The sequence below is a fragment of the Carcharodon carcharias genome, chromosome 14 (genome assembly GCF_017639515.1).
Source record: "Carcharodon carcharias isolate sCarCar2 chromosome 14, sCarCar2.pri, whole genome shotgun sequence".
In the NCBI taxonomy this organism is placed as follows: Eukaryota; Metazoa; Chordata; class Chondrichthyes; order Lamniformes; family Lamnidae; genus Carcharodon; species Carcharodon carcharias.
The window spans coordinates 44,857,971-44,874,847 of record NC_054480.1 but is presented as its reverse complement, the minus strand read 5'-3'; the positions used below and the strand labels follow the sequence as shown (position 1 = coordinate 44,874,847).

General features: G+C 41.1%; 1 protein-coding gene across 1 annotated transcript; it reads left to right on the top strand.

Annotated features, from left to right (window-relative positions):
* The first annotated feature begins 1,264 nt into the window (after nt 1-1,264).
* Nucleotides 1,265-3,946, top strand: pdyn (prodynorphin). Its single transcript, XM_041205234.1, has 2 exons — nt 1,265-1,384; nt 3,290-3,946. Exons 1-2 carry the CDS (start codon nt 1,265-1,267, stop codon nt 3,944-3,946), a joined length of 777 nt encoding a protein of 258 aa, XP_041061168.1.
* Nucleotides 3,947-16,877: the final 12,931 nt, after the last annotated feature.

Genomic DNA, 16,877 nt, shown 5'->3' with positions numbered 1-16,877 from the left:
AGGAATATCAAGGTAACTTGAAAGTATGTGCTCATCAATGATTTATGCTTGTAGGGATCGTTGTACCTTTGAACAGAAGAATGCAAGTTAAAAGGCAAGTCTGTACAAAGTTAACCGTTTTGATAGCTAACCTTTCTCTGTTGACCATTTAATCCAGTTTCCACTTTATATGAATAATTCAGCTCTGCTCTAATGTATTAGAAAATTATCAGTCTCTAAAGATCATCTGGGTTTATTCTCAAAGGTGTGGACGGATCCATATGAGGGCACAGTGGAACGTTGTGTGCGATCTGCTTTAAGTAACAACCATTTGCTTAGAATCAGATTTACCTGTAACTGGAAGAGAAAGATCACGACCGTTCCTGCCTCTCCAAGAAATTGCTACTTGGCAGAAGTTCATGTCAAGGATTTCTTGGATATCAGAAACATCCACCCTCTGATGTGACCGTAATTATTGAGATAACTTTTATCAGCTATCATTATTCACTTGTCTAATCGTTGAATTATGTTGAGTGCTCTACTTTCTCTTTCAAATGTACTTTTGCTTCTTCATTTTAATTAACATTGTTTTCATCTGTAAAGTCATATTAACACCAAAGTTTTTTCTTTCGAAAAACCTCAGATTATGTAAAGGATGTAACCATACAATGGATAGTATTTTTTGAACAGATGAAATGTCGTGTGACCGCCTCGCATGTGTTGAAATGTATGCAAGTATGTTACTGAAGGTGTAAATACTGTAGGGATGTATTCTGCCACACAGCACAGATCTCTGTATTTAAATACCTATATAGGCGAGCCGGATCTGTTTTGGTCATTCTCATGTCTGGTGATAGCCACTTAGAAAATGCGGCGATAATATTGAAGCGTTTGAAAATCCGTTGTACATGTTTCTAACCTTAGAGACTGTTTCTGCTCCCATTGTTGAAAACTATTCAAGTAATAGAGACTAAAACAAAAATCAGAATGATTGAAGTTGAAAATAAAAGCAGAAAATGTTGGAAAATATAGTTGGTTTCTTCAGGACCCGAATGAGAGGCGGGTGGAGCGTCTTCGAAGAGATTCTGAACGAATGTCACCATTTGTGACCTTAAGTATGTTCCCGTCCGGATTTGTTGCATATACAGTAACTTTTTTTTCTCCAAGTTCAACTAAATCCTTGTCTAAAAGTTAAGATTTGAAACCTCGATATTTTCATTTTACTCCAGGTGAATTGAAAGCAACATTGTAGAGAATATTCCACTTTATGTTTCAGAGGCTAGTGATGGAGTGGAGTGTGTTTGTCTTGCTGTTGTCCCTAAGTTCACTGCACACGGTCCACGCGAACTGTGCCGATCGGTGCTCGACCTGCAATTCAGTACTGGACAGCTCAATCAAACCACTGGTAAGATAACCCACAAACGATAATACAGTTCCGAAATCAAAAGTTTCAGGCGTCGTTTATGCTCATCTACATCGACAAAATCTAAAAAGAAATAGATTAACGACATGCGGTTTTACCGCAATGCAAACTATAGTTATCTACATAAATCAACTGGTTACAGAACCGAATGACGACAGCTTAAAGGACACAAATAACTGGCAGCCATATATTTATCCTAAATTAACTTGCGCGATAGTATTGATTAAATAAAAAGAAATCAGTTTTCATTTATGTGCTACAGTTTGTCAAACAAATTTGTAAGTTTTCTATCTGGATTCAGATATTCGGAACGGTCATGGGAACGATATGCACCAATATCGATCTTCAAAGGACAGAATACACAGCATAACAACATACACAATAAATATATTCATAAATAACTGTGTTTGCAATACCAGGACAAGGACATGAACATATATGCTCAATTCCAGGTCAGAATAATTCAATGCACACACTGTAGAATTTAGCCGTGTATCATGGACCAGGCAACCATAAATTGTAAACGATGTAATTGTAAGGCAACAATAGCGGTCCAATGCATGGCATCTATTAACTCGTTCGCTACTGGAACATGCAGAATAGAACAAAACGAGTATCTCTGAACGAGAACATAGCCAGCGGATGGGGCTGGGTAATTAAATATGCTAAGTTAAGACAAGAAAAGTACAAAACGTTAAATGCAGCAATTGCAGATTTAAAAATAACAAGCTCTTTGGGGGGTTTTCCAAGGTGTATGGGTGAATAATATGCAAAAGCTACTAACAATTAATAGCAAGTGGTCGATCGGGGGCGCTTTGTAATATCTTGGAACGCCTTGAATGCATGGAGACCGACATTAATGGAGAGATTTTTAAGATTAACGACCCTTAAATCCTTTTATCTGTTTGATATCTGTTATGATGATGGGACCAAGATGAGGACACCCTGTGGGATGATTCCTGCCTGTGCAGCAAAGTACAATCTGCTGCTCGAGTTGCCTTCCGGATTTGTAGTCTCTATTACTTGACTGGGGGTGCGTGAAACTAAATTCCCTCCTGAATATGCAACCAAGGAACTGTCCTTCAAAGTCAATGCGCATACATCCCCATAATGTTCCTGCTCCTGTTTAGTCTTTGAAAAGAATTTTCATTTGTAAAGCAGTGTTTTTTTTATATATAAATGGAGAACATATATTATTATAAAATTAAAAATACTGTAGATGCTGCAAGTCCAAAATCGAAATAGAAATTATTAGAAACACCCAAGAGGTCAGGTAGCATCAATGGGGAGATATATTTTCTTCTAAGGGGCACTTATAAAATTACTTTTTCAGGGCCAGAGAGGTAACTAAACAGTAATTTTCACTTTGTACTGTTAAAAAAAAGCTCCCTTACTCTTTAATATACAAACCCTAACTTTTTCACCTGCTTTTCAGTGCAAGACTATTGGAAAATTACTCTAGGTTTATGCCATTACAGTGATTTCAGTGCTAAGTTTATCATTGAAGACTGCAACAATAGGGTCCTATGCAGCAGCATGTTATTTCTAACAGTAACTTCTGGATTCCTTTATCTTTCCCTACTTTCCACACATCAGCTATCTATTACATGTAGTGATGTTGCCAGGTCAAACAGGTGTCCTTGGTTCACTATTCACTAATGGGATACTCATTTTGTGAACCACCTCATGTAAAGGCATAAACCATGATTGCTATTAATAACATATTCATGATTTTTGGCTCTAATAAGGTCAGTGCCCTTTTGAAACTATTTTGAGTGGATGAAGGACTAACTATTTTTAGGCAATATCAATAGTTGTGAGTTATTTGTGTTAAATAAAGGTTGAATTTAACATTGAAAACACTGTCTTCTGACTGCTATCTTTCAGACCTGCACTTTAGAGTGTGAAGGGGTGGTGCTGTCTACCAATGAGTGGGAAAAATGTGACAAGACACTTCATTCATACAGGCTTGACCTTTTTGGCATTGTGGATGAAGCTCTTGCTGACTCCAGCCTGGATGAAAAGGAAGATGAGAGCGCAGAAGCATTCCTTGGAAAACAGCACAAGAGCCTTGTTAAGCGGTATGGGGGCTTCATGAAGAAGATTGACAAGAGCAGAATTAATGCCAAACAATTAGCCCAACAAAATAGTTATAAGGGACAAAATCTTAAGTATGGAGGATTTCTGCAAAAGTTTGGTGAAAGGGGTGCCACTGAAATAGAGAAAAATTCACAAGAACTAGCAGCTGCAATGGAAAATCTGCTGGAAAAAAATGATATCCCCTCTACCCAAGAACTAAAGCGCTATGGAGGATTCATGAAAGGCTTTGGATACAAGAGAAGTGCAGAGCTGCGTGATGAAGAAAATCAAGATGTGGAACTGCAAAAGAGATATGGAGGTTTCATGAGAAGAATTGGTAGACCAAGATATAAATGGGATAACCAAAAAAGATATGGTGGTTTCTCGCGGCGCCATTTCCGGGTTTCGGTCAGATCAGATGATGGCGATGTGAATGATTACTCTGAAGAGGGTTCAGACTTATAAAAGAGCCAAAGTGATTTGAGTCTGGATGTGAGAAAGTGCACTGCCAAGATAGATGAAGTATTGAAACTATAAATGTATTGTTTTGAATGCACAAATATTTTTGCTATTAAGTTTACAATAGGCTGTCTAAACAGCAATTAAGTCAATTAATTCTGTTCTCTATTGTCATAGTTTATGTGAATTCAATAAAAAATGTTCTCTGGACTGTGAATAGCAACTTGTTTTTGTTTCCCTCCTGTGATAATACCTTGATGTTAGAATTAATTTTTCATGCTTAGTTTAACACAATAAAGTAAGCAGTTTCTGTGGCTAACATGCAAAGTAAATCTGGCATGTTTTAGTTTGTCCCTTGTATTTTTTAAGATGGGTATAAAATGTTATCACACACTTAAACCCAGTTCACAACAATTGACTCACAATGGTACAGACACCACAGTTAAGTTCTTGTAACACCCAAGAATGGCCAGTTCTGAACCATCTGATGAAAGATTTTCATGCTGAGTTTATGTAGCAACTGAAGTTAAATATGCTGTAATGATTTTTTTTGCAATACATTATAAACGTAAAAAGAGAGAAATGTACTCGGTAATGTGAACATATATTTGCATATTATATCATAAGCATTATAAACTGCCCTGTAGGGGAGAAAACATTGTGATCATTTTTCAGATGTGCCTCATATGACATGTCGTGAAATCATGTTAATAATATATTTTATTCCTGGGGCAATTTAATTATTTTCAATGAAAATTGCATCATTGGAACATTTATTTATACAACAAAGCTTTCATAGCTAAGTTTAGGTTTGTCAATATCCCTTTAAAAAAAACTATTTTGGGGCAGTTTTCTTGTTGGAATATTCAGCCTGCTCAAAAAAAATATGGGCCATTCTACCTCATTAAGAATTATTCATTGCAGTCTTCTGAAATTTTGATTACATAGATCTTGCAATTTTGATTACATAGATATCCTCTTCAGATACCTAGACGTAGATCACTGTTGCTCCTTTGGAGGTTGGTAGGGGGTTGCGGTGTCAGGGCACTACAACAAAAGCACGTTGGCCTGAATTTTGAGGTCAGCAGTGAAGGTGACACCCACTGTTCACTTTGCTGACAGCGGCCCACAAATTTTTATCAGGCATCTGATCCAGCACGACATCCACAAGGGATCTATGGTATGTGAGCAGGGCAAGCAACAACAGGGCTCTTCAACCAATGCACTGAATTTTTCACTGTTAGTAAAATTTTACAGAGAGCAAAAGAAATGATTTTGACTTACTCATGGGATGAATATCCATAAACATTTTTCTAAAATATCATTTCCAAATGTGAATTTATTCTATCATAATGAAGAAATTCGACATTCCACAAATATAAAATTAAATTTTTCAGGGAAAGTGTTCAGCGGTAATCATGAATTTAGTACACCACTAAACATGCGGCAAAATTTTGAGTTCGGGCAGGCGCAGTTGTTGCGTCCAGGAGCAACCGGGAAATGGGCCGCCGCTTGTGATTGGTCCCCGAACATGGTTTCATGCTGATGGGCCAATTAAGGCTCACCCAGCGTGAAACGCGGCTCCTCACTGGTCGGGAAGGGCCGAGCAGGGGCAGGAGGATTGTCGGCCGCCGAGGCCAATGGCGACCTGGCGGCTGGTTTAAAATCAGCCCAGGCAACCCCTGGAAGGCTGTCAATGAAGAAGACGTCTTCAGTGGTGCTGTATAACACTGCTGTTATTTATAAGTTGTACACAGACTCTAGCACCCCTGAGCTCCATGGCAGTGGAGGAGAGGTGGGGTGGGGGGTGGGGGGAGACAGCCAGACTTTAACACTTCAACACACTGATCCATGTCAACACAGTACTCATTCTTCCTGGGCGCAGCAGGTTGTTAAACCTCTTGTGGCACTGGACCCAGGTGCGCCACACAGTATCACGGCTGCTAACCAGCGCTGCCACTTCTTCCTAAGCTCCTTTGATAAGGTGAGGTGGCCTCCTCCTTCCATCCCTATGAACAAGGGTGTCTCTCCTGGCAACTATCTCCTCCAGGAGGACCACGAGGCACTCAACAGAAAACCGGGAGTCCAAGTGCCCACATGACCTTCCCTCCCTTCTGGCCTCAGCAGCCACACTGGAAGCCATCATTTCCAGTTGACAACACTGAAGATGTCTGCCAACCCATCAGTAAGTGTGGGAGGGTCATGTGAAATTTCCTACAAGCATTTTACAAATTTGAAAGTAATCACTCATGCATTCCAATTAATGCATTCTCTGAAATTACAGGAGCAGATTATTTCTCTGCAAGTTTACAGAAAACTTCATAAACTTCTGGATTCTCTTGAGCAAACTGTTCAGGTGTGTTTCTCTGTAACCAGTTAGTTGTTCGGATCTGTTGGCGCAGAAGTGCAATTAGACCATCAAGAGCAGGATCTGGAGGAGATAGCTGGACACCAATTTCAATGACATCTTCAGCAATTTTGTTTCTATTCTCAGAATCAGAAATGGGTCAATGAAGTTGGAGCTGGCTAAGTGGCTGAGCCCTCGCTGCTTTGACTGAGTGCCTTGAAGTTCAAAGGCCATGACTCAGATGCACCCTGCAAGGTGTTTCTCAGGCGGGGTTGGTCAGGCTGCAATGGCGCTGCAGGTAGAAAGTGGACTAATCCATGCTCCTCTGTCTTTTCAGGAGTAGTCAACCCATAACAGGCATCCGGGATGGAGGTGGCAACCCTGGCATGGTAGCATTTATTTGGTAGCCTAGCTGAAGGACCATTGGATCAAGGCATCCCTGGTGTCCCTGCCTCCCTGGAGATTACCGAGGTCTGCCTCCACACTTTCAGCATTCTCCTCACTGTGCTCCTCTTCGGACTCACTACTGGATTCATCCTCTGTGGCCTGGGGAGCTGCGTCAAGATCCTCTTCCTCCAGTCCCTTCCTTACTGGTGCCGGATTGTGGAGGGCGCTGCATACAGCAACTATCAGTGATACTGCTCTGGGGGGGGTTGTTGTAGGGTGGCCAAGTTGTGCTATTAATGATAGAGTTGATCTGCAGACACTTCTTGGGTGGAAACATTATACTTATTTATAATATACTCAGTGGCAACTACATGTTGTTTTCAACTCTAACTCTATCTCTAAACTGACTGCTGAGGTGGCCCATGCTACTCTCCTATTGGTAATTAGATCATATGATCTTGCCTAACAAGTATTATTCTTAAAGATACATTACACACTAAATAAAACCACAATTACTACAGGGGTATTGTAGTGCTCTCCCTGAAAGGTCCAGGCATCAGAAGTGAATCTTCAGAAGACCTATGGTTCTCTCTATCACTACCCTTGTGGAGGCATGGCTCCTGTTAGACCCCTGCTCTGCCTCTGTTCTTCGGTGGAGAGAGGCGTCATGAGCTACATTTTCAATGGATAGCCCTTGTCACCCAGCAGCCATCCATCCAGTCAGCTGGAGCACTGAAGAGCCTCAGCACCTGGGAGTGTCTGAGGATGTAGGCATCGTGGGAGCTGCCTGGGTACCTTGCGCAGGCTTGCACAATCTGCATCCTGTGATCACATACAATCTGCACATTCATGGAGTGGAAGCCCTTCCTGTTAATGAAACCACCCGGCTGACTGGCTGGCGCCTTGATGGCCACATGTGTGTAGTCGATTGCACCCTGGACACATTGGGGAATCCAGCAATTGCTGCAAAGCCTCTGGCTCAATCTGCCTGGCTGGCCTCGTTCATATGGTAATGAATGAAAGTCAATGCACGCCTGAACAGAGCTTCAGTCATCAGCTTGACACAACTATGGGCAGCTGATTGGGAGATTCCACAAAGATCGCCAACTGACCCCTGGAAAGAGCCGAATATATAGAAATTGAGGGCCACTCTGACCTTCAGCGCCACTGGCATGGAGTGTCCACCCAGACAATCGGAGCTGATCTCAGGCCCAATTATCTGACAAATGGAGGTCACTGTCTCCCTTGACAGTCGGAGCCTCCTTCGGCATTGTACCTCAAACATATTGAGGTAGCTGCGTCGCTGCCTGTAAACTCTGGCAGCAGGATAGTGGCGTCTTTTGCGGTCCCTTCTGCCTTGGACATCCTGCTGGCCCTACACCCCTTGTGCCTGAGCCTCTCCTCCCACAGGTCCATCCCCTGGAAGCTGCACTGGGACACCTGGCCTCCGCTCCCTTCTGCCCCTCTCTTCCTCCTCAGAGGAGGTATCTCCAGCAGAGACCACAATCCCCATTACCAGGGTAACAGAAGGCTGTCTGACACCTGGAAGGGTCCACACAGTCTGAATCCTCCAGGGGCCTTGGAGACACCAACAAGACCTGAAATGAAGCCTGAAAATGCTAAGAATGAAGCCCCAAACAGAGATGAAGCTGCCAAGTACCAATAGGTCACCAACAGCAAACAATCTACCAAAGTCCTCACTAGTCACACTGGCATTGCTGCTGACCCTTTTTATCCTGCCCATGGATGAGGCGTTGTAAATTGTCGGCTGGCCGCCTGCCCATTTTGTCATGCAATGAGTGCGAAATCGCACGGGCAACGTAAAATTGGCATCAATTGCCTTTTCAATGGCCTTAACTGGTTTCTTAATTAATGGCAGGCGTGGCTCCAGCTCCTGCTTCTGCCTAACAACTAAAATATCACACGAGTGCACAGTGACATTGGCTTGCTCACCCGACAACATCACGTGCTATTTTATGCTTGAGCGGGTCGGGCACACGCCCGTCACTCAGCGAAAAATTATGCCCATGCAGTTACACTTCATTCAACATGATCTAACATTTTCAAATGTTTTTACCATGAGACTAATCGCATAAAAGGGTAAGTTTTCATCAATTCAGTGATTTCTACTTAATTGCAATTGAGGGACTTCAACAGCGCACCCTCTGGAGAAACATCAAATCACTGACAGCAATTTCTGGATTTCTGCCTTCAACTGCACATGTGGAGTCCCAGAAATTACTGTCAGTTTCAGAGGAGCAATGGCAGTGAACATTGACATTTTTGCCATCATTATTACCACAAAATCTGGGCCTATAGTGTGATAATTTTGCTTAGCATCTCTGATAATATATCCATCATTGCCTCTGCCAACTAGGAAGTAGCTATTTAAATCTGAATTTATTATATAGATTACAAATAGAGTTGAAACTATTTAAACCACAGGCTCCATTAGGAACCAATCTTGCTTTAATTGGAAATTATATATTTTCAATAATAAGTTTAAAAATAATTTCCAAACAATTTGATTAGCTGTATCATAGTTATTTGTTGAAGGATCAATATGCATTGTTGCACAGCACAAATGCCCATATGATAAATTTACATTCTGAGGCATATTTTCAATCATTGGCGTAAAGTGAAAGCATAGAAGGAAAATTTCGGTCAGTTGGCCTCACATAATAAATTCTTTGTATTAAGTGTTTTGATGTAATTGTATTTTTATACTGTATTATCAAATTGTCAAAATGTCCCAAACTATTTCATTGTTTTTGAAGTGCAGTGAGAAATAACAGACTTTACTACTCATTTACATTATTTTGAGAAGAAGCCTCTAACCAATTCTAGGATCAAAATCACTCGAATGCAATAGTAGAGGTTAAATCAGAGTAATTGATTTGTACGGGCCAAACCATGTTTGACTAACTAAAACTATTGAGGAAATAGACAAAGGTATACTTTGATTTTTAAAGCTGCTTGTTAGATATTTTAAAAGTATCTCCTCCTTTGTGCAAATGGCTTGTGAACAGCTTCTGAAAGTAGACTGAATCGCCAATGAACATGTCCTAAAAATAATGCAGGCCAGTTACACAGTAAGTCAAAAATTGTAAGGAAAAGACCAGCAGAATATAGAATTATATATTGGCTACAGCACAAAAGGAGGCCATTTGACTCATTGTGTCCAGCTCTCTGAAAGAGCAACTCAGCTGGTCCCACTCATCTGCCCTTTCCTTGGAGCCATGTATTTTTTGTCTCTTCAGGGCAGGGTGGGGACTGTTAGTCAGATAAGAATTTTGTACACAAATACATGTAGCATAAAAAGTAAAACAACTGAGCTGGAAGCACAAATTTAGCTTACAAGTACAATGTACAGCTATTATAGAGTCCTACCTGAGCTCAATTGAGAGCAAAATATTGCAGGCTATAGGATCTTTAGAAAGGACAGGAAAATTGGGAAAGGAGGGGTCGCAATATTAATAACATAGATACAATTGCTGCAGTAGGAAGAAGGAATTTCAGTAATTGTGGTCAGATGGGAGAAACAAAGTGGAGGCAGATTTGGAAGCATGGTTGCGGCGGAGCAAGGTACAGAAAAATAATTAAATAAGTTGGTGTGTGGATTACCCAATATGTTTCTACCCCCTCCCATTTTTCTCAGAAGCATTCTGCCCAGCAGTGGCAGGAAGCCAGGGTGTTATTGTTGATTATCTGCAGTTTTCCCAGGCCAATGGAAACTCGTCAGCAGCACATGGAACCCACACACCACCAGCAACATGTCAGTTCACAGGAGGTGAGTACACAACAGAAAGTCATTGAGGCAAGATGCTCCCAGGAATATAAAGGAATAAAAATGTATTACAAGGGGCAGCCAATTACAGAGGCTTGTCATTACAGCAGTTGCTCATAGAAACTGCTGCCACTGGCTGACATTGTAGGGAAGAAAGCAATTATTGAATGTTCCTGCTCCATAATCCAGCTCCAAACCCTTGTGGATTGGAGGCTACTGAGGGACATGGGTTACACATATCCTGAGGTTGGGTGGTCCTCTGAGGAACAACAGCAAGAGATGACTAAGCAGCCATAGGTTTGGAGACAGCACCTGGAGGAGGAACAGCAGCTACAGCAAGAAAGGCACCCAAATGCAGCTGGTTAACGCCGAGGGTTTGACTAAAGGCCAGGAGATAGATGAATGCAGTACCCTCACTACTGAGTAAATAGGCAAAGGGCCAGCTTCATGTACCTTTAGGAGCAGCAGTGACTCCAAAGGCTGTGATTATTGCAACAGGTGGTCGCAGATTTATATACCCTTTTAGAGACAGCAATTTTAATTGAGCTCAGGTGGTAAGTAGCTCTCTGTAGAAGGAAGGGAGGGATAGACATCCATTGGCCTTAATGGTCAAGGTGACAGTCACACTGTATTTCTTCACATCCAGATCATTCTGGGGCGGCTGCTGACATCTGCAGGATCTCACAATCGGCCGTACGTAACTGGATCACACAGATGACCGATGCCTTGTATGCAAGGGCATCAGGTTACTTAAGATTCAAACCAGATGCTGCCAATCAGGCTTAGGGTTCTCGGCTTTGCCTCTGTGGCAGGATTCTGTCAGGTGCAGGGTGTGATAGACAATACCCATGTGGCCAGCAAGGCACTGTCAGACCAGGCAGGTATATTTATAAATAAGAAGGGATTCCTATAACATGCAACTGATATGTGACTACCACAAACAAATCCTGCAAGTGTGAGCAAGGTTCCTGGGTGGCTGCCATGATGCCTTCATACTGAGGCAGTCTCAGGTGCCTCAACTCTTCAGGCCGCTGAACAGCTTCCGAGGATGGCTCCTGGGGGACTGAATACATGGCTGATGACACCAGAGCAGAAACCCACCATGGAGGCATAGGAGAAAGAAAACATTTTCAGGGTTACGGTGAAGAGGCCAGCGAGTAAGATTAGTGGACTAGACCTTACAGAGAGCCAGCATGGCCACGACAGGCCGAATGGCCTCCTTGGTGTTGTAACCATGCTATGATTCTATTATTTAAGAAGCTCAAAGCATTTTTGTAATCACGTTTATGATGAAGAACAGCAGCAATGGCTGGATAAAGGCCTGACATTTATACATGCAAACTCTTTGATGTGGAAGAATCTGTGGCTATGATTGCCCTAAATAAAATCTGGGCAAACATATCAGTAAGCTCAGGAATCATCGCTCTTCTCTGTAGCATTCATACAATTCAAGCATGTTACCTTTAACACATAATAATTTAAAGAAACACAGCATGGATTTTCTTTCTATCAGTGCAGTTCTAGTAGTTGGGATCTCTGCCCACTTTCACAAAACCACTTTGAATCCTGACCTGTGCTCCCCTCAGTTTGGGGTAATCTCCAATACATGGTGGGCTGTCAGCAGGGTTCCTGCTAGGGAGGTTGCCACTACAACGCTTTAAAAAGCAGGAACTGATTCAAGTAGGCAGAAGTGCTCAGAAGACAGTGAGAGCTGCAGCCCTGGCTGAGACCGACACCTGCACAGGCAAACCTTTAGAGCCAGGCTGGAGGGAAAGGGTCATCTCCTTCCATGGGAAATCACAGGGCTATAAACATTTCAGACCTTGGAAGCAAGGGTGCATGGTGTACGGGAAGGAAACCTGCTAGGAACACAGGCCCTGCTATCCTTTGCATAGTGTGGAAGGGAAAGGAGCAGCCAGTCTCAGCAGGAATGAACGGGAACAGAAAAAAATTGAGGACAGGCAGAAAAGGCCTACCTGCGAGAGATTTCCATCACTGTCAGCCACAATGCCACCTGATTTCAGGTGGGATCACATAGTAGAATCCAGCCTTAAATTTTTGGGGTTCTAATCACCAGGAGAATTTCACATAAAACTGCCCTATGAACTGCCTCCTGCCTCAGATCTGGACAGCCAGAAAATTATGTGAAAGAACAACCAAAAAAAAACGATCACAGTGAAAACCTCTTAGATGAGTTCAATTAATAGATGGCTTAAAAAAATGCTTTCAACCAATCTAACAGCATTGTAGCAAGCCATTTAGTTTGGCCACCCACGGATTAATGTTACCAAAAACAAGGGTTTTTAAAGGTATCCCAGTTAGATAGCTGATTGATATCACTTTTAATATGGCTATTCTAAATATTTAATAAATCCATTTCAACCATTTGTTTTAGTATGCGAAGCAAGAGAATTGTGCAGATAAGGCCCGAGGTAAATTTATATCAGGAAAGCTGAAGGAAATGTGAATGGTTAAGGCTAGTGGTGCAATGTTTAAAAGCATATGCATCAGAATATATCTTTCTTTATGCTTATTCTTTATTAAATGTAAAAAAAATTCAAACCCTCGAAATTGACATTTTTTATACCAAGAATGCGCTAAGGGTAAAACACTGCAAAAACTACTTCTGATTCTATTATTATTAAAACTTCAATATAATAGAGGAGAGCCCTATAAAACAGTGATAAGTTCAAAAATTCTGTTCATTACAATGCAATCTGCACAAGATTACTAAAGTCTTACATGTGGTCAGGCAAGTATACATAATGCACCAGTATATGCGCAGCTTTTTTGACTCCATACAAAAACATATACCAACATAAGATCAATAGCAACAATTTATTACTAATACTTAACAAATACACTCAGAAAAATACAAAGACACCACCTCCAAATCACATCAATCCATAAAACTTAAGTCAATTGTAGATAGTCTTTTGGTTTTAAAAAAAACATTAAATTACCACAGATACAAGGGCAAAAAAAATAATTTTTTGGTCTCAGTTTATTATAAAAGCATTTAACTGCTGTGCTTTGATTTACAGATTGCTAATCATGCGCTTAAAATAAAAGCAGGTGTTTCAGTGCTCCAGAGTGGAATGATGTAGAACAGAGACAGCACACAGAGCTGTCACTCAATCAATACCTCCAAAATGTGGAAAGGCTGCAGAAGCTATCCGGTAATGGAAATATGACCTTCAGTGAGCTTGTTTGCTCATTCTCAGGCTTGCTTCAAAATAAGGCACTTCAGAAAAAGAGAAGTGATAAAATGATCCAAATTTTACTGACAGAATTAGTGTGGTTATGGAGAGGCGTTGTATAAAAGATCAGAAAAGACATAAGTATAGATTAAATTCAAATTAAGGACTATCTTCAAGCTAACACTTCACCCTAGTGCACTGGTGCTGGCTCAGTTGAAGCATTGAAAAGAGAATTACATCAAATGCTGATTAAGCAAAGAAATTTACATGGGCCCGATTTTAACTCTGGGTTCTGTAAGGATAAAATTAGGAAGTAAAAACGGTCAGCCTGTATTCTGAATCAGGACTTGGATGATGAAATAGCCCAGGTGGAGATAAATAACCTTTTCTAATTCTTCCATTCTAACAGTCCAGTTTTCCATTATCTAGTCAGGAAGATAGTTTCTGCAATAGCAAATTGACCCCATTCACAATGCAGCATTAACTAAGCTGTGGAGAATCTACTGCTTCACCAGGCTGGATCCAGTGATAGGGATTCAAAATTACAAAGTCAGAAAAACACAAGTAATAAAAATCACCTACTTATTCTACACATTCAAAAAAGGAGGTTAATGTCTAATTACATGGGAGATAGAGAAAGGTTGTCCAAATGCATTAAGCTTTTGACTGTTAAGTTTGAAAACAATTTCTAGGTATTTTATGCTTACAGGGAATTAAGGTACACATCAGGAAGTATATAAGATTAAAGTTGCCCAGCAGCTCTGATAGTGGAGAACAATACTCTCAACTAGAATGTTCTAAGATTGAGTCCTTAGAGCTGTCTGTGACTCAAATCTGCTTGCTCAGTCAGTTCTCAGCTGGGCATCTTCCCAGAACACCTTGTGGTCATGAGGCATTCTAAGCAATCTATAGTCTAATTCTAGAATGACACTTGAGTTCATTACTGATAATTTTATGGCGTAGATCAGCCCTTTTATCCAATTGCAGAATGATCAGTAAAAATGAATGGCCGGTGAGGGGGAGTGGAAAACTCCTCACTATAAGTGAGGAAATGTATTGAATAAAGCATTTCAGAAACATAATAATAGCAATACTGCAAAGCAAAATTTTTCTAGCAGCAAATATATAAAAATATTCATTTCTTTAAAAAAATCACTTCATTAAGTAGAAAGTAAATTTATTTCATAAAAATAAAAATTGCATGTTCAGATGCTTGGTGCCACTTCCAGACACAATACAGGAAGGACATTCATAATAATAATGTACATCTTAAAATCACAGGTAATTATAAAACCTCTATTTATAATGCAACATTCTACTTACAGTTTTTATAGTCATTTTTCTAAGTTAAGGTTCTACTTAGGCAGGATCATAATATTAGGCAGAGTGAAAGGGAAATTCTGTTTAACAAATCTCTTGAGTTTTTTTGCAGATGTAACAAGGTAAAGAGGAACCAGTGCATGTACTATATTTGGATTTTTGAAAGACAAGGAACCAGACAAAAGGTTGCCACATCAGATAAAGGGTCATGGCTGTGGTTAATGAATTATTTAATAGCATTAATTGAATGATTGGTGAAAGGATAGGAAACACAGAGTAGGATGAAAGGGTCATTTTCAGGTTGGCAGGTTATTGTTCGTGGAGTGCCACAAGGATCAGTGCTGGGATCTCAGCTATTTACAATCCATATTAATCACTTAGATGAACAGGCAAGAGTATAATCAATCCGAGCTTGCTGATGATAGTGAGCTAGCTAAGAAAGTAAGCTGTGAGGACGACACAAGAAAGGAAATATAACCAAAGAAATGAGTGTATTTGAGTCATCTGAGAGGTTAAAGTGTTAGAAATCTTAATCTGGACCATAACCCGGCCCCAACCTGACCACTTCCAGTCTTAACAGAGGCTGAATGAGAAGCCAACTCGCTTCTAGGAATTGGGTTGATGAGGTAAATACCATAATGGGGCTGTGTGCCCCGTATTTATTTTATACTATATACTATTTTAAATTGAATTCTGGCCAGTTACATGGAGATGAGGATTGTTGGATCCAAGAAGTAAGTACCTTTCCACTTATCTGCTGGATCCATTGCAAGCATCTCACCAACCCCTTGCAATTGGACACCTTCCCTGACATTTCTGATCTCCTCCAGATTCCCTGCTGGTGGCCTCAAATCTTGCTCCCAAACTCAGGCCTCAGAACATCCCCCCAAATTTCCCTGGTGAGGACCTGGCTCCGCTCTGCCCCACGCCCATGCCCTCTGATAATCTGTTAATTTCCCCAAAGCCCTTCCAAAGGTCTCCAATTTCCCCTACTTAAACCAGCGGCCTCCGATACTTCTTCTCGGGATCGGACCCCCTCCACAACCCAGGATCAGGTTTCAGACCTACCTGGTCCTCCAGCCTCCTCTCTAGTATCCCACACCCAACTGGAAGCCAAGCCTGTCAAGCAAGCTGACTTCCATGCTGTGGAGTTAAAATTCCTGAGAGTGTGGGGAAACCCTGACATCCAGGTTTCTTGTGTGCTACTGAGCTCCCCACTCCCCAAGGGTCAAAAAGTGAAAACTCCCCTCCAGGCATCTGCAAAGGGATTTGACAGGTTAAATGAATGGGCAAGAAGCTGGCTGATGGAGAATAATGAAGATAAATGTGAGTTTATTCACTTTGACAGAAAAATAGAAAAATAGAATATTTTCTAAATGGTGAGTAACTATTAAATTATGGTGTTCAGAGGGATTTGTTTGTCCTGGTACACAGAACACAGAAAGTTAATTTTCAGGTACAGGAAATAATTAGGAAGACAAATAGGAGTCTTGCTGCAGTTGTACCTTGCTTTAGTAAAATCACAACTTGCCTTAGATGCAGTACAACCAAAATTCACTAGTTTGATTTCTGGGATGAGGAGAGATTGAGGAAAATGAGCCTACGGCCTCTGGAGTTTAGAAGAATGAGAAGTGATATCATTGGAACACATAATAACCAGAGATGGCTTGGCTGGGTCATTGCAGGGAGGCTGTTGCCCCTGGCTGAAGAGTCAAAACTATAGAACATAGTCTCAGGATAAGGGGTCATCACATCAGTACAAAAGTGGATAATCCATCTTGGCCTCCTCCTAAGCTCCCCAGGATCACAGGTGCCAGCCTTCAGCCAATTCAGTTCACTCCATGTGATATTAAGAAATGGCTGAAGGCACTAGATAAAGCAAAGGCAATGGGCTCT

What these genes read in the sequence shown, in the direction of transcription:
- pdyn (XM_041205234.1), top strand. Translation starts at nt 1,265, where the DNA reads ATGGAGTGGAGTGTGTTTGTCTTGCTGTTGTCCCTAAGTTCACTGCAC. An exon ending in ACAGCTCAATCAAACCACTG is followed by an intron (nt 1,385 to 3,289) that starts GTAAGATAACCC and finishes GCTATCTTTCAG; the next exon opens with ACCTGCACTTTAGAGTGTGA.